Source organism: Melitaea cinxia, chromosome 29 (genome assembly GCF_905220565.1).
Source record: "Melitaea cinxia chromosome 29, ilMelCinx1.1, whole genome shotgun sequence".
NCBI lineage: Eukaryota > Metazoa > Arthropoda > Insecta > Lepidoptera > Nymphalidae > Melitaea > Melitaea cinxia.
In genome coordinates this window covers 8,278,418-8,297,922 of record NC_059422.1, presented here as the reverse complement: position 1 = coordinate 8,297,922, position 19,505 = coordinate 8,278,418, and the positions used below count along the sequence as shown (strand labels likewise).

At 34.6% G+C, this 19,505-nt stretch overlaps 1 protein-coding gene across 1 annotated transcript in view; it reads left to right on the top strand.

Annotated features, from left to right (window-relative positions):
* Positions 1 to 19,505, top strand: part of LOC123667799 — a 71,067-nt gene that overhangs the window by 35,717 nt on the left and 15,845 nt on the right. The window contains exons 2-4 of the mRNA XM_045601638.1: positions 4,414 to 4,479; positions 13,301 to 13,468; positions 17,138 to 17,210. Of these exons, the coding sequence (XP_045457594.1) occupies positions 4,414 to 4,479; positions 13,301 to 13,468; positions 17,138 to 17,210 (307 nt within the window). The remainder of the gene's footprint in view (positions 1 to 4,413; positions 4,480 to 13,300; positions 13,469 to 17,137; positions 17,211 to 19,505) is intronic.

Below are 19,505 nucleotides of genomic sequence, written 5' to 3'. Positions count from 1 at the left end.
CACGAAAAATGGCGTGTCTCGATCGCATAACTTTGGTTTTGCGCGTGCGCATGTTGTGGATTAAACGATTACATGAAACTGCGTATAGGGTAAATAATATTGTTATTAATAATACAATAAACAAACATGAAACAATACATTCGCGACTTCGCATGCGCGAACAATTATATTATAAAATAATTTTTAACAAAAAAAAAAACCGACTTCAAAAAGGAAACTAAAAAGTGAAAAATAAATTTACTTAGTACAAAGTAATTCGTATTTTGATTTAGTTAATCAGAAATGATTAAATAAATATTTTATAATTTTGAAGTCGGTGCCAAGTAAAACAATAACTACTCTAGTATCTACTCATAAGTTGTATTCAGTTTTCTTTCATAATTTGTTTCATTGACTATTAGGTTGAATACTGTTATTATTCTGTTATTGTTTTGACATATCTAATAATATTTTTTGTACTTGTTTGTTGTGTGTGTGTTGTTTGTATTTGTTATTGTAGCCAGGTTGTTGTAATATTTACTTGGCACCAACTTCAAAATTATAAAATATTTATTTAATCATTTCTCATTAACCAAATCAAAACACGAATTACTTTGTACTAAGTAAATTTATTTTTCACTTTTTAGTTTCCTTTTTGAAGTCGGTTTTTTTGTTAAAAATTATTTTATTTTACAATTTTTAGTGATGCGCAACAGCCGGTGCTGTGACCGCTGCGCTAACGCGTCGACATACTATAAGTAAAGTTCGCTATCAGGTGTACTTAATAACAACCGGGACTGACAGCCTAGCGTGTTCTCCGAGGCTAGGTTGAGAGAACCACAAGGATTAACAACTAGATCGAAAATAAATATTTCTATAAACATAAATATCCACTCCGAGCGGGAATAGAACCCGCGACCGTCGGTGTTTAGGCGCCGCCGACACGGCACATGCAACATTATATCAAAGCGGTCGTCAAACAGCAAAAGGTAACTGCTGTAAATTGTTAAGAAATTCCCTCGAGTGTTTATGGGCTCCATCATCAAACCTGGTCCTGCGACACAGATGATCACACAGCAGGTAATTGCTTTAAATCGTTGAAAAGTTCCCTCGACTATCTTTCGTCTCCATCATCAGACTGAAATGGCACATTTTATTTATTTATTTATTTAAAGCGCCACCAACAGAATCATATATAATACAAACATAATATATATAGTAGCCTTAGGTGCTATATAAACATATGATTCCACTTAAAGGTAGCTACAGCATGCATAGTAATTATTCAAGTCGACGCTGAGTGAAATTAAAAACTACATCATCTTAAAGTAACTAATAGTACACAAAACAAATAAAAACTAATCAAACAAAAGTAACAATAAAGAACTTTATATTAATTAAAAAAAGAATGATGGAAAAAAGCAGTACAATAAATTATAATTAGAATCTGGCTAGCCAAGAGTTTTCAGTATTTTATCCTTGAAATTTGGCAGTTTGTCTTTAAATATATCAATTGAGTTATCCTTATCAACAAAATGTTTGTATAAATTACTTAATCTGGGTATCAAAGAGTGACGACCAAGATTGGTTCTACAGAATCGGTGGGTGAAGAGTGGAACAGGGTAGCGCGGTGTTCGGATGGGAACCTTTAAAGAGATTTGGCCCAACAACTCTGAGTTGTTCGATGTACCGTTTACGAGCTTGTGCAAAAAGACCATGTCGTGAATTTTGCGTCTATCTGACAGTGAGAGCAATTTGAATGTTTTGATACGAGTACAATAAGGTGATCTTTTATGTTTTCCAATGGAATAGAATTGGGTAAATCGCCTCTGTATGCTTTCTATACGATCTTTATGTACCTGATAGCTAGGGTTCCATATCACCGTGCCATACTCAAGTTTGCTTCTTACTAAAGTTGCGAACAGAGTTTTAATGGTGCTGAGTTTTTTGAAAGGCTTAGCATTTCTGATCACGAACCCCAGCATTTTACGTGCCAATCTACAGATGTTTTCGATATGCACATTAACACACACACTTATAACTCATATATATGCAAAGCTCTCACAATAGAAACGAATAAAGTTCAAACAGCAGATAATTGCTATAAAGCGTTAAAGAGTTCCCTCGACTATCTTTTGTCTCCATCATCAGACTGTAATGGCACTTATAACTCATACAGGTTCAAAGTTCTCATCAATAGAAACGAATTAAGTTCAAAAAGCAGGTAATTGCTATAAATTGTTGAAGAGTTCCCTCGACTATCTTTCTTCTCCATCATCAGATCGACTCCAGACCTTTATTAAATAGTAGTGCTTTATAGTATTTAATGAAAACATGATTAAATTTACTAGTCACCCTTACGATTTTTGAAAGTTTCCCTCGATTTCTCTGGGATCCCATCATTAGATCCTGGTTTCCTTATCATGGTACCAAACAATGGATATCTCCTTTCTAACAAAAAAAAAAATATCAAAATCGGTTCATAAACGAAGAAGTTATCTGCGAACATATATATATATACGGTCGAATTGAGTAACCTCCTCCTTTTTTTGAAGTCGGTTAAAAAATAGAATGACCCTCCTCCTACGTGGAGAAAGAGGCCTATGCCCAACCGTGGGATGTAATAGGGTGACTATGTTCCTGTCAAATGTCCACCTTATAGCATAAAACATGAAGGACTTTCATACAAACTTGTCAAATATGCAGCTTGCAGAGTCATTTTTAGTTTTTGTTTTGAAAAGAACCAAGTATTTAATAATAATAATAATACTTTATTTCAGACTAGATTTTAAGTCCATATTGGGTTAGTACAACAAAACAACATTTAGAATTAAAAAAACAAAACAAAATTAAATTAAAAAATTAAGTAGTAGAAATAAAATTAAATAAAGTAAAAGTAAAATCAAAAATCAGAAAATTCAAAAATTCAAAATTCAAAAAATTTAAAAAATTTAAAATTTAAAAAGGTCAATTTTATAAAGACAGGAAATACATTAATAAAAGTATATTTGTACATATATGTATATATCAATGTGACATAACATAACACGCATGCGTCGCATACTGATTGCGTATAAATAATTCAAATCACGCGAATTGCTAACCTTGAAGTTAATCGATAGCAATAAAACAAATACTTCTAGTGATTTATTTAATATTTACACTTTAGATATTGTTTCCTTGTTATATATAATTTATATATATATATACTTTTTATACAACTAGGTCGGTAAAAAAGCCTACGGGCTCACCTGATGGTAAGCGATTGTCGTAGCTAATAGACGCATGCAACACCAGAAGCATCGCGAGCGCGTTGCCGACCCTATACCCCCAATCCCCCCTAGGAGCTCTGGTCACCTTACTCACGACAGGGACACAACACTGCTTGAAAGCAGTATTATTTAGCTGTGATCGTCTGTAAGGTCGAGGTACTTTCCCAGTCGGGCTGCTCCATATTTTGAGCGGGATATTTTCCGTACCCTACCTCAGTTATACGGTTTTTAACAGACTTCAAAAAAGGAGGTGCCCAATTTGACTTTATATTTTTGTGTGTTACTGGCTGAACTCATTTTAATGAATTCTTATATATTTGGAAACTGGTGTTTGTCATGTGGTCACGTTTAAATTTGATCGAGATTTGACGTTGTAGTTTTTGAGTTATCCCTAACAACGCGTTTTATTTGTTTACAGATTAATTCTGTTTGGATTTCGTTATTTAAGCCACGGTCTAGTAACGTAATTTTTTTAAGAGTTGTATTATTTTGTCTTTCAAAAAGTCTACAGTTAGTACGAGTAGAGTTCTATAAACTTCGCTTCAGCCTGTAATGTCCCACTACTGGGCATAGACCTCTTTCCCCATGTAGGAGAAGGATCTGAGCTTAATCCACCACGCTGCTGCAATGCGGGTTAGCGGATATATTCCCTACTATGAGTAACGATCGTTATCAGGTGTACATGATAGCAACCGGGACCGATGACTTAACGTGCTCTCCAAGGCACGGTGGGGAGACCCACAAGGACTGCACAAACACCTGTATGGCCAATACAAATAAAAATACAATATAAACTAAATTACAAATATTTCCTACTTTCTTAATTTAACGAAACCTTCAATCTCGATCGCACCTATAAACCTCCTTTCTTTCTTTTCTATTCTACGTGAAGTTAGCCAAGATTATTCGTGCCTTTTCGGGTACCATTAAAAGCCATTAAACCAAAGATCAGAAGAAAAATGAAGCTACTTCAGACTTGGCTCCGGCATACCGGAATGAAACTTACAAATTCAGACTAGGCTGTATGAATTATAGTCATTTGCCTTTCCCTATTGGGGATAAATTTTAAAACAACAACCATTAAACCGAAATAAGTTAAAGCTTAAGATTAATAATAATATATTTTTTAATTTAATAATTAACTTTTTCTCTTTTGTTTCAGGGGTGCAGAGCTTGGCGATGTCAGTCTTCTACGAAGGATGCCCAATGTCGAGGTGTTAGCCCTTAGGTAATGTAGCCATTTGCTAGACCTTTGTAAAAGCACTAACGTAGAATTGGACAGCGAATAGACAAAACATGTGAAATGATATCAGATGGTAGTTGCTTCAAATCTGGGATGGCTCAGTTATCTAGCCAGATTTGTACCAAAAATTATAAATATACTAATTGACCTGGCGAACTTCGTACTGCTTTATTTTTTTTTTCTTATATATAATAATTGCTCATATAATATAGCCTATATTTCAAGTTGGATTAAACTACATAGGGTGTGCAGATTTGATTAAAATCTGTTAAGTAGTTTAGGAGTCGCTCGCGGACAAACAACGTGACGCGTAAGTTATATATAGATAATAATAATATATATGAAGATATTTATGAATTCAAATTTTAGTTCTAGTTTGGGCACTTGTCTAATTGGGGTGACCAAAGTTCCTAGGAGATCAATAAAACCTCATTTCCTAACATTATTATTATAGACACGTGATAGCGATTGGTACTCTTAAAAAAAAAAAAATTAACGCCTCACATTCAACGGCCCTTATACTAAGATTGTAATCCAGTGTCGGGGGTCCGGAAATACGCACGATACATCACGTGCACAAACGTCCAGCGATACTGCGTTTTAGCTCTAGAAATACAACAACATACAACAAACACAAATGTTATGTAATGTTCTCAATTATATAATACTACTAGCTGTGTCCGCGACTTTGTCCACGTGAAATTAAAAAAAAATTCAGTTCGCAAACGTTACTAACACAATAAATAAATTTCTAAAATAAAAGTAGTCTAAGTTACTCCTTATTACATCAGATATCTGCTAGTGAAAGTCCGGTCAAAATAGGTCTAGCCGTTTCAGAGATTAGCCGGAACAAACAGACAGACAGACGAAAATTGTAAAAAGATATTATTTTTGTACCTACCGTGTATCCATATTCATTTAGTAAAAAGCGGTTATTTTAATATTACAAACAGACTCTCCAATTTTATTTATTTATATGAATTAATATTCAAAATTTATCATTTAAATTAAAAAAATTAGGATCCCACTGAAAACGTAAATTGAGCGTCATTCTTTTTCGGGAACATTACACCAGCTTTTTTTTTACCGACTTCCAAAAAAGAAGGAGGTTCTCAATTCGACTGTATTTTTTTTTTATGTATGTTACATCAGAACTTTTGACTGGGTGGAGCGATTTCGACAAATTTTCTTTTAATCGAAAGGTGGTGAGTGCCAATTGGTCCCGTTTAAATTTATTTGAGATCTAACAACTACTTTTCGAGATATATCTAATAATGCGTTTTTACTTGACGCTTTTTTCGTCGACCTACGTTGTATTATATCGCATAACTTACTACTGGATGTACCGATGTTGATAATTCTTTTTTTGTTGGAAAGAGGATATCCCTAGTTTGGTACCATGATAAGGAAACCAGGATCTGATGATGGGATCCTGGAGAAATCGAGGGAAAGTCTCGAAAATTCGCAATAACTTTTTACTGGGTGTACCGATTTTGGTAATTTTTAATTTAATCGAAAGCTGATATTTATCATGTGGTCACATATAAATTTTATCGAGATCTGATAAATACTTTTTGAGTAATCTTTGATAACGCGTAGTTACTTGACTATTTTTTCGTCGATCTACGTTGTATTACTCGTCGATGTGATTGAAGTCGGTTTTTTTTCGTTTGTGAGCAAACACAATTATTTTAATTCTCATTATTACTATTTACTATTTTTTTTCTCTTCCGTCTTTCTTACTAAATAAATAATCATTTGATTATTTTTCAAACAAAACTTAAATAAACATATATTTGTATTAAATATAACGTATCGTTTTCTAACTATCGTCAATTTCGTTACACTTTCACACCGTCCGAAAACGATCGCGTGCTCGACACCGGTCGACAAGCTAGCCGAATACTACACGCTATTATAACGTAACGCTCACATAATATTTAATGACTGGCGACTTCTGTCCGTCCATATTTTTTACACGATGAGTAATCACCAACATATCATATACTAAAACCTTCTCCGAAACACGCTGCATCTTATGGTATAAGTATTATTCCGATCGGTTCAGTTTGCGCAGTATAATCGAATGAAAAAAACCGGCTCTCCATTATTAATATATAAGAAGATTACATAAAGCCAACACATTATAGAATGTTACAAAATTAAAGATCCGGACGCTTGCAATACCGGGAGCGTGGCAAGCGCGTTACCAACTCTAGCCCTGATTGATTTTCAAATCTTAAATTATACAAACTTCAGACAAAAATTCCCAAAATGTACAAAGTAGAAAATAGTTTGTAAATATGGCGAAAATAATTACAAAGTAAATAATAATAGTTATCAAACGAACATTTAATTCGTTCTGTTTCGAGGTGTAATTGCTTGCGCGTGCGCTGGCTGTGTCGGTGTTCATTGACCTCTAGGTCAGATGTTGACATTAATAGGCTTTCATTGTAAAATGGGTGTCAGATAAATGTTTAGTCTGAAACAAAAAAAAAAAAAAACGACTTCAATTTACATGGAAAATTATAGTACAATGCAAAATGTTAGGTAACTCAAACACTACTCGTCAGATATCAGTCAGTCAGTTCACCCTATTGCAGTCCACTGCTGGACATAGGCTTTCCCAAGTTCGCGCCAGATATCCCGGTTTTTCGCCATCCTCATCCAGCCTGCACGGGCAATCTTATGTAGGATATATCATATATATATACCGCTGGATCGACGTCAGATATCGCTCAAATTTAAAAGAGACCACATCACAAGCACCAGGTTGCAAATAAAAAAAAAACAGTAAAATGATTTAAAGGTTAGTTACGTGTGTATCTAATGAAAGAAGTACAGTCTGTTCAAGAACTCCCTCCTTTTTTGAAGTCAGTTAATAACGACTGACAATAGCCCTTCTATGTCAGTTAAAGGTAATTAAAGTAATGCCATTTACCTAAAAGATGATCAGGGTCAAACCAGTAAAGATAAGTCCTTTTTGCCATATTCTGGCAAATCTAACAGAATTTACTGGAGATAAAGTTGATAGGCGTTTTTATTAAGTCAGTCCAGATCTAGAATTTGACCTGTTTTATTGGACCCTCAGATTATGGTCTGCGTATCGTTTTAGTTTTTTCTGCTAGTCCAGAGTGTATTTTATTGTACAAGAAAATTGGTAAAGAGGCGTAGGTTATTTCTGTTGATAAGCTACTACTGTAGACAATAGCCGTAATACCAGAACTATCGCCAGCGCAACACGCCTCTTACCTTACTCACCACTGTGTTATTTAGCTGTGATCCTCAGTTACGTTCTGATAATTTTTTGTTATTATTATGTACTCTGCCTGATGACGCTAAGATGATAAGTGAAATTCTTTTCTCTGTAATTATATCTAACGATTATTTATCCGAAGGGCAAAGTTCTTGATTAGTTTCTACTTGTTTTCTCTAGTGACCGCATATACCACCATATGACTGATGCTCTTGATAATTGTGTCCCCATTCCTAACCACCATTAAATCTAGACCCAACGGTATTGGGTAACAAGATATTTATTTGTTCTATAATTTATTTGATTTACTGTTACTTTGGCATTTTATGCTTAATATAATAAGTTCTGCTACTTTGAGTCACGACGCGATGTTTTATAGCGTAGCTGTATCACTTCTGAAATGTGCGGGCTTAGAACAGCAGGCTTTCATGTAGGACATTTGACTCGTTTCGTAATTTCTTTTTTAGGTTTCATTATAGTTCTGACGAACAGAACAATCTATGGTTTTGTCTTCTCAATCGATTTGTATAGGTCATTCAAAACTTTCCGATTGCGCAAAATAATCGCTACTTTTTTTGTTATGGTATTCGCATGTATAATAAAATTCAGCAAACCCTTTTGAAATTGTCTGCGAATAAATTTATATATTTTTAAAAAATAAGTATCTACGGAGTTTCTGGCTCGTTCTTCTTTGCAAAATCTGTAACACCAAACCGGTGATAGCTTCACTTTTAATTTATAAAATGACAATTCGAAGGCGCTTTTGAAGCCTACTTGATTAGTTATTCCTGATTTTTTTTATATGTTAAAATGTCTTTAACATTGATATACCAACGGCCAACTAAAATTTAATCGTCAAAATGTATGAGGTTTGAATGAAAATAATTATATATCAATGAAAAAGAAATACGGCGGTATGAAGTTTGCTGTGCCAGTTAATCATTACATAGTATAAAACAAAGATGCTTCCCGCTGTCTGTATGCTTAGATCTTTAAAAGTACGCAACGGATTTTTATGGGGTTTTCTTTAGTAAATAGAACGATTCCAGAGTCAGGTTTATATGTATAATACATGAATAATATAGTAGAGGAACACTGATAGTTTTTGCAACTGAGCGAAGCCGGGGCGGGTCGCTAGTTTAATAATAAATCTTTAAAAATTCAAATTCGTCTGCACAAAAAGTGCCTAAACTTTGACTGTACCTTTAATACACAACAGACAGTTCACGACCTGGCTAGACGGGGAAATTATCGTAGCATCAATGTGTCTGCACTACGTCTCTCCCCCGTTTTTACTTGCATATAGCAATAGGTTAAATAATAATTAATTAAATACGCATTATTAGGAATAACTCAAGTACTCAAAGTAGATACTCGTCAGATCTCACTCATTTTCAATAGGATTACACGACGAACACCAGGTTTCGAATACAAACAGGATAGTGAGAACCCTTATACCCAGTAACAAGTTAAGAGGTAACACACGTTAATAACGATAGGTCATTGAAAACCGTAGATCGACGAAAAACGCATTTTAGAACTTGAAAATTACTTGATAGATCTCAATTAAATTGAAATGGGACCACGTGACAAGCAACATCTTTTGATTTAAAAGAAAACATCATTGAAATCGGTCCACCCAGTCAAAACTTCTCAGGTGACATATATAAAAAAAAAATATGTGGTTTCATAGGACACCAGGTAGGAACGAAGTTCCTTCGGATAGTATAAAAGCAACACAATTTGAAAAAAAAAATGTTGAATTTTATATAGGAAATTATTAATAATATACATATAGTAATATTAATATTTAGGAAATTTAGTATTTTAGAAAATTATATATATATATATATATATATATATATATATATATATATATATATATATATACTAGCTGACCTGGCGAAGCCTAAATAGCCTATCTTTTAAGTTGCATCAAACTGCACACGGTGTGCAAATTTGACTAAAATCGGTTAAGTAGTTTAGGAGTCCATTGAGGACAAACATTGTGACACGAGATTTATATATATTAAGATATATATATATATATATATATATATATATATATATATATATATATATAGTAAATTTTAGTCGTCTATAGTAATTTAAAATATTTTGATTTCCGGTGCCGTTGGTTGTTCTTGTTAGCAGCAAATGTTGTAAATGAAGTTAAATCTAAAAAATTTGTGGTTAGAAACACTTTCGCCGAGCGCCTCAATGAGATATTCAAATTGTTTATTGTTGACCTCGCGATTACACAAAAAAGTAAAAACCGGCGAATACGCAACAATAGCGAAGAAAATCGACTTCCACCGGACGTGAAAATAATCCCTTAATCCGGTGAATTGTAGGCATACACCAAAGAACGTAAATTAACAAAATAATACAAACGAAAGAACACCTTATTAGCTGTAAAATAAATATCGAAATACCCTCAATGATGTTAACAATAAAGACTGCATATAAAGCCTATTTGTCGAACAGTTATAAAATCATAGCTAGGGAAATTTGAACGTTACGTTATAAAAGTTAAAGATTATTATCGATTGAAAGTCGATGATATTTTTTTTCAATTAAAATTTTTTTAACGGTCAACCGCGTTTGATTGGGCAACGTCGATTGGGTAAGAATGTAGTGCAACGCTCTGATTGGCTACGGCCTTGTGTTGAACACGTTTTTTTTAAATCGTATACATGTGTATTTTCTACATAATATATAAAGGTTTTAAATTATTAAAAACAAGCTATTAAGGCAAACTTCGTACGTTGTATCGCATTTTTATTTTATTTTTTGCCAATATATCCTTTTTGTTTGTTTTTTTTTTTTTTTAATTTTAATCCTGATAATAACGAACACAACAAAAAGAATTAGCTAACTTTATGCAGATTTTTTTCCGAACAACTTGTTATACGCGTACATACATACCAGTCATTAATACAGGCCAAGGAAAAGAAAAGTACTTTGTACCTTTGACCAGACCCATCTAGGGTTATGTATTTCAATGCCCTGAATCTGAATTTGGTGTCATTTCCCCAAACCCCCCAATTCACAACCCCTATATTTTTTGGAACTAACTTTGGATTTGAGTTCAGCGCATTCAAATACATAATAAACATACTTGTTCTAGTTAAAAAAATTTCATCTGCATTTTTTGTGCAATTTTTAACTATTTTAGCAGTTTTTAGGAATTTACTTTAAATAAGCGGTGTAGGGACCAAACCGACCCAAAATTCGGATTCAGCGCATCAAAGTACATAATGAGTCTTGTCAAAGTTACAGTGCTCTTTTTTTTAGTGGGCATGTGTTATTATTTATATTTATTAATATAATTAAATTTCAGAACATAGCTTTTTTAGGATAGCCGCAAGAATCATTCTGTGTCGTTATGTGTTGGATTTGTTCTATAAAAGAAATTTTTAAATAATATAATTTTTTAACTTATTGTAATTTAAAAACTCCCGATATTTTGGCCACGTCGCCGACACCATGCTCAAGAGACTCATTTTAAAATGACAATATCTATAAGTCCCATACACATAAGTAATTGTTGATGGCGTGAAAGCATAAATACTTATAAGTGTATACGTACTAGCTGACCCCGCAAACGTTGTTTTGCCATATTTATATTAAACTTCTTACTCCCCCTCCCCCCTCCCTTATAACTTAGGGTTATGAAATATAGATGTTGGCCGATTCTCGGGTAGGTCACCCGATCATCATCATCATCACATCAGCCTATCGCAGTCCATTGCTGGACATAGGCCTCCATAATTTCGTGCCAAAAATGGCATGAACTCATGTGTTTTGCCCATACTCACCACGCTGGGCAGGCGGGTTGGTGACCGTAGGACTGGCTTTGTCGCTCTGCAGACGCCCGACTTCGGCCTGTGTATTTCAAAGCCAGCAGTTGGATAGTTATCCCGTCATCGGTCGGCTTTTTAAGTTCCAAGGTGGTAGTCTAACTGTGTTATCCCTTAGTCGCTTCTTATGACACCCACAGGAAGAGAGGGGTGGCTATATTCTTACTGCCGTAGCCACACAGCGTAGGTCACCCGATATGCGCACAAAATTTCATAAAAATCGGTCCAGCCGTTTCGGATGAATATGATAACTAACATTGTGACACGAGAGTTTTATATAATATAAGATTAGATAGATTTACCGTACTAATCAAAAACTTCGAGTAGCTAGGTACATCATCATCACACACGAAACAAACACATCACTATGATTATTCGAATCGTAATCGGTAACGATCTTGTCTGTTTTAATTAGTGTTGTTTGTAAGTGAATTAGAAGGTTAACTCGGCTCGCCTTTCACTGCTCTCGAGATGAAAGCGCTAGTAATGTTAGTACAGCTGACCGCAGATGATTCGTTGTATCTATATGAATATAATTGTGTTTTTTGGTAAAAACATTTGGATATTTTTAACCTACTTCCAAAAAGGAGGATGTTTGACTGTATTTTTTTAGTGTATTTTTACAGGATGAATTGATCTCGATGATTATTTTTTAATTGAAAGATGCTGTGGGTCTTTTGGTCCCATTTAAATTTAATTGAGATCTGACATGTACTTTTTAAGTTACCGCTAATAAAATTGTGCGTATTTACTTGAGTATTTTTTCATCGATAACGATGTGTTATAAGGCATAACTTGTCACTGGATATTCCGATTTTGATGATTCTTGTTTTGATTGAAAGCTGATGCTTGTCTTGTAGTCCTATTTACATTGGATTTAAATCTGATTGCTACTTTATGAGTGATCTTTGATAACGCGCATTTACTTGACAATTTTTTCGTCTGTATAATTGTCTGTATAACTTATGTTGTATAACTTGTCGATGTAATCGAAGTTGGCCTTTTATTAAGATCAATTTACACTTTTAAAATTTTATAAATCACTTATTTGGCACATCAGAACAGAAAATAAAACATCGCTCTGTAGTAAAATTAAATTTTTAGGTTCCCACAAAAAATGGCCGCCCAAAAATTTTGCACCTACCATTCAACGGCCTAAATTAGAATGAAATATTGTGTAGGAAGTCTGGATACACACACATCAAAAGCGCAGACAAGGGAAAAACAACGCCCTCACCGTGACAGACACTGACGGCCTATAAAAACATTGGTCGTGAGCGTGGTCCTACGAGCTCTGACCTAACAGCCAGTAGCTTTGATCACTGCGCAAACAAATCGTCATAACTGGCATTTATCTTTAAGTATTTCAAAGCTTTAAAGACCTTTCGCTTCCCTTTTGATTCAACCTCTTCACTGTCGGCCTTTGATGATATAGCAGATAGTACCATATTATAATAAATGGCCCGTAATAAATGTATCATCTTATAATAGTCGCCCATTGTACGTTGCTAGCTTCTAGAGACAATATGTCGGCACATTTGACGTGTTTTTCTAATTTATAGCCCTCAGAGAAAATCTCAGACCTATCCATTTTTATGCCAAATATCCTCTATGTCCGCAATCCCTATCCAGCCAAGGAGGCTCGCATACTTAAATCTAATAGTCTAACCAAACATCTCTTTTACAGCATCAACAAAATACGGTCGCTGGTCGACTTCGCGGGCTGCCGTCGTCTCCGGGAGCTGTACGTGCGTAAGAACGAGATCAGGGACCTGGCTGAGATCAGGCATCTCCGACACCTGCCCGACCTGACCAGCCTCTGGCTAGACGAGAACCCATGCACCTTACATCCAGAGTAAGTGTTCCTAGTCTAATAGCTATTATTAAATATCTTTAACACACGCACACACGCGCGCACGCGCGCACACACACACATACACACACACACACACACACAGTCGTCTGTACGCAAACTAATGCTTGTATTGTAGGTAACAACTGACTGATATAGCTACAATTTTCAATTATTTTTGAAGTTAAACTTCTTAGCGCACGCTTGACTTGGGGAGTAAGGTGATGAATGCATGACGAGGGCTTTACGATAAGTGTGATCGGGCGAGGCAATCGCAAGTTGAGAGGGAGATATAAGTTAGTGGAGATAGAAAGAGAGAGAGTTACGTTTCGTATATTACTGTAGGAGCTGAAGAAGCTTTACTTTAGTCGTGTTGTCTAAAGCACACTCGTTTTTTCGATTTCAATTTTTTTTTCGATTCATTAACATAATTATGAATAGTTCTTACACAAATAAATATAGATATTACACCCAGACTCGGGGCAGGAATGACCCGCAGACCCGCAGCTCCCGGAGAAGAAATCGGGCTAGTCTAGCGGCTATTGGGACTCTTCTGTCAGTTTTGTAGTCATTGTTGTAATAATAATGATGCCAACTTTTGTCGTCACCTAAGATTACTGTTTTAAAAGAGCCCAGAAACGATAAAGTATTCTTTTATTATGGCTTTATTATTATTTACTAGTAAAAGTAAATTGTAGCAGTATTTCGTATAGTTACCATCTAGTGATGACTCGGTAAGCTTTGTATCATCTACATATATTTCTGAAAAATATGGACACAATCTAATATATAAAATTCTCGTGTCGCGGTGTTTGTAGTTAAACTCATCCGAAACGTCTTGACCGATTCTCTTGAAATTTTGTGTGCATATTGGGTAGGTCTGAGAATCGAACAACATCTATTTTTCATACCTCTGAGTTATAAGGGGGGGAATAAGGGGGTTAATAACATATATGGCAAAACAACGTTTGCGGGGTCAGCTAGTACTTTCTATAAATATTTGACAACCGAGTGGAAGTGGATCACAACTAGGCACATTTTGTATTGGAAAATTAAATTGTCGTTTTTAGTACTTTCCTCATTTATTATTAGTTTATCACCGTTTAACCTTTCCTGAACTTCCGCAAATATTTCAAGATCAAAATTAGCCAAACCGGTCCAGCCATTCTCGAGTTTTAGCGAGACAAACGAACAGCAAGTGATTTATTAATATATATATATATATATATATATATATATATATATATATATATATATATATATATATATAGAAGTTAGTCAAATAACTTTCAACATTGACGTAAGTTTTACATGAGGTTGGGTTCTCATTAATACTATATTTATAGGTGTTTATTATCAAAAAGCAGTGACAGTAAGAAGTTGAGAGAAAGTGATAATAATATTATCCGTCATTTAGTAAACAAGTGCGCTTTTAATGTGCTAAAAAGCACATTATTTTCATTTAATTGTATTAATTTATGATAATGTATTCTGATAATTGTATTTTAAATATTTTTAATGAGTGTTTTTATATATTTATTTTTATTCTTAATAAATTTAATAACATTGTTACAAAGTTGTGGTCCGTCAAATGTTAGAGTCCTCTTCTAGTTTAAAATTCTAGAAGTTTTAACTTTTGGTAATGCAATGTATGATTTTAGTTCTAACCGAAAAAGCTAGTGATAGTGACAGCTTTGTGTTTGGAATTGTACGTACAACCTAACACAACATGACTGGGCTTAATTGGATTCAAGCAGAAATATTGCCTATTAAGACAATCATTTGTTATAGATAGGTACTTTAAGAGGATAGAAATTAGTAAAACGGAATACGATTTATTTTGTAGGAAATGAAAAGAAAGTAAGGCGAGGAGTGGTGGAGAATTAAAAAAATAATAATAGATAAAGCTTATTACTCGGTACAGGATTACATAGTTGATAAAGATGTGTGGACTTAGTGACGCTGTATTTCATGCAACATGTTTCTGATTTTGTACTAAAACACAGTTTATATTTATTTTCAAAAGAGTAACTGCGGAGTTTCTTGCCGATTCTTCTCTGCAGAATCTACATTCCGAATCGGTGGTAGCTTCACTTTTACAAAAATAATAATTTATTTTTAAAGTTTTGATTTGTAAAATGACGATTCGAAAGTGCTCTTGGAGCCTATTTGAATAAAGCTATTTTTGATTTTGATTTTGATTTAGAAACAAAACCAGTCCAATCTTTTTTTGTCTTGTCGACGTTTAACGTCGAGTAAAATAAGAATTATAAATTCCTATTCGTGTCATCTTTCTAGCTCATATCCAAAAAAATATTGATATATTGCCCAATGCCCAATTACCGACCAATCAAACTTTAGTAAACGCTATGTGGCTATGGTAGTAAAGAATATAGCCACCCCTTCTCTTCCTGTGGGTGTCGTAAGAGGCTACTAAGAGATAATACAGTTCCACTACCACCTTGGAACTTAAAAAGCCGACCGATGGCGGGATAACCATCCAACTGCTGGCTTTGAAATACACAGGCCGAAGACGGGCAGCAGCGTCTTCGGTGTGACAAATCCAGCCCTGCGGTCACCAACCCGGCTGCCCAGCGTGGTGACTATGGGCAACACACAAGAGTTCACGTCATCTTTGGCGTGAACTTGTGGAGGCCTATGTCCAGCAGTGGACTGTTATTGGCTGAAAAGATGATGACGATGATGATGAAACTTTAATAATTGGAACGAAGTTCCTTACGGCAAGCTTGACATTTGGCTGGGCGACCGAACTGAAAAAAATGTGATACTAAAACCGTAAAAAATATATATAACGGAAGTGACGTAATATCAGTCACACGACTGTATAATATGACGTTTGTAAAACTAAAATATTACTAGTATTTTTTTTTAAATTATTTATGTAATTTTATACTGTCGACAAAAATAAATAAAGACATGTTTATTTATTTTACTTAATAGTTTGAATTACGCTTCAGCCTGTATGTAATATCCCACTACTGGGCATAGACCTCTTTCGCCATGTAGGAGAAGGATCAGAGCTTAATACACCACGCTGCTCCAATGCGGGTTGGCGGATATACTTGTATTCCCTACTATGAGTAACGATGAGTAACGACGGCTTAACGTGCTCTCCGAGGCACGGTGGGGATACCCACAAGGACTGCACAAACACCCAGACCACGGCAAACACCTGTATGGCCAAAACAAATGTTTTTCATGTGCGGGGATCGAACCCGCAACCGTCAGCGCAACAGCCACAAACCAGTGCTATGACCGTTGCGCCAACGCGGCTTCAGTTTGAATTATTATTATTATTATTTTGATTTATTTTATTTTACGGTATTTTTGTTATTTTCTAAAATACTAAATTTCCTAAATACTTTTATGTACCAAATTTTATGTACCAATCAACAAAATTAAAAAAAAAACAAGAACTAGAAAATATATATAAAATTCAACATTTTTTTTTTCAAATTGTGTTGCTTCTATACTATCCGAAGAAACTTCGTTTCTACCTGGTGTCCCATGACACCACATAATTTTTTATTAGTTTTCTAATTGATATATTGTATATATTTAAGAGTAATTTCCATTTTCCCCCAGTGGTATCTTCTGGTTTTAGGAACAGGGCTATTTGAAGTTAAATTAGGTTTTTTTTTCACATTTCAGATATCGTATGACGGTATTGAGGAATCTTCCAAATCTCGAAAAGTTGGACAATCTCGTCGTACAGGCGGAAGAGGTAAGTCTCCTTGTATGATATGTATAATAATAATTAATAGTAAAAGTTTGTTTGTAAAAGTAATGTTGTGCCATTAGTTTTAGTAATTAGGTTGTTCGTAATTCAGATTGCTTTTATTATATGCGATTTCAAGATCAATCTGTATTAAAACTATTAACGTTTACTTTTGCTTTAAATAAAAGACGACTATTATGATAAGAATTTCGTGTATTGTCTGACCAAATAACAACGAAAAAATGATGAACGTTACAATTTTAAATTTTTGAACAAAAAAAAACGTATGAAGTTAGGCGAGGTCCCCCCGCCCGTCGCCCTCTCATTGGCTGATAAGCGGCAACTTCATATCATTAAAAGCGCCACTACCCACTAGATGTCGCTTGAACATAGGTACTAACAGAAACAGACGGTGCGATGAATATATATTTCTCACAATGTCCTTGGTTACATAAAAAATGCATGATTTTTTTCCTTGACGAATAAGTTTATAGTTTTAGTTGTAGTAAAAATGAACAATGCAGATGACTTATTGATTAGTAATCAATATGAGATGCACATTATCTGTATTTTCGCTAATTAAGATCAGACCTTAGTTACGACCAGATAGAAAATCACACGCATACGTTCAATTACGCGAATAAAATGGAGTCAATCACAATGTGACAAATAACTCGATGGTAATGAAATAAATATTTTTTTTTCATTTTCATTTCAATTAAGGGTACAACAGGAAACAGCTGGCTCAAATTCTGGAGCAGCCCGATTGGGGAAGTATTTCGATGCTATAGAAGCTTGTGGTACAGCTAAATAATTCTGCTTTCAAGCAGTGTTGTGTTCCTGTGGTGAGTAAGGTGACCAGAGCCTCGTGGGGGGGGGGGGTAGGGTCGGCAACGCACTTGCGATGCTCCCGGTGTTGCAGGCGTCTATAAGCTACGATAATTACTTTTTGGGTCGTACGCTTGTTTGCCGCCCTAGTTGTATAAAACAAAATAGCTAGTGTTTTTCAGTATCTCTTCCAGAGAACCTTACTTGTTTAGAAAAAGTCAAAACATTGCTACTGTGATGCGGGAAATGTTATTTAATATATAATATATAAGAATATATGTAGATACAGAGATGTAACAGTACTTTTTCTGATCTAACATAAATATAACAATATATACTGTTAACCAGTAAAACCTTTTCTAACATCATTAAAAGAAGAACCAAACAAAATCATAGACAATTTCGTCTCCACAATTAAATCATATCCTTTAAACTAAAGTTCCAGTCACAATGGGACTGGCGTGCCTGTATAGGAAAAAGTCCCTAAATTTAATAAAAGAATTTAAAAAAAGTGTGCGTGTGTGTGTGTGCGTGTGTGTGTGTGTGTGTGTGTGTGTGTGTGTGTGTGCGCGTGTGCGCGTGTGTGTGTGTGTGTGTGCGTATGTGTGTGTGTGTGTGCGTATGTGTGTGTGTGTGTCAGCTTCCACGCACGACTGGAGTTTACTCCTTCAGATCGACTGTCTAAATAGGCATAAAAAAGGCTTACTAGTCTAAGAAAAAGATTAATACCATATCAAATGGTAGATAAACGAATCAAATAACAAATATATGAGAGCATAATATAAGAAAACTTGTCCTAAATTACAAATGGAACACAAGAATAAGGCTCTGACATTGAAAGTTCTCCCAAGCGTGAGCTAACATTGTATCTTGTGCATCTAATTACAGCCTTTGTGACACACTGCTTAACACAATACATCGTTGCGATTCTGTGGCAAGGATGCGAATGAGATGAAGAATAATAAAATATAGTATATAGTGGTCGCCCAGCTATCGAAATTCGACCATAATTCATTTAATCAGTTTGAACATTAAACAAAAAGAGTATATATACATATGCGTGTGTGTGTCAAATACATAGTAGTGTATTTGTTAGCCATATTTAAAAAAAAATATATTAGAATGCACTCCACTATATAAACTATAAGTGTGCGAAATTTCATACTCCTTCGTCCGCGCAATTTTCGTAAAAAGGGTACAAAGTTTTTGCTTCACATATTAATATATAGATGATTAATGTAGAAATATTACTTTATTCTAATGTTTACGCGAATTTCACTTATTATAATGAAACAACTTTCGGATTTTACCGCGGTTTATTAAGATTTTGAAATGCCCGACATTCTTCAGTCCTCCCGTGACCACGGTTGCTCTAAAGTATCCGAAACGTCGGGCAACTAAGACTTAATAAACCGCGACAAAATCCGAAAAAGTGTTTTCATTATAATATTACTGTGATTAATTAATAAATAA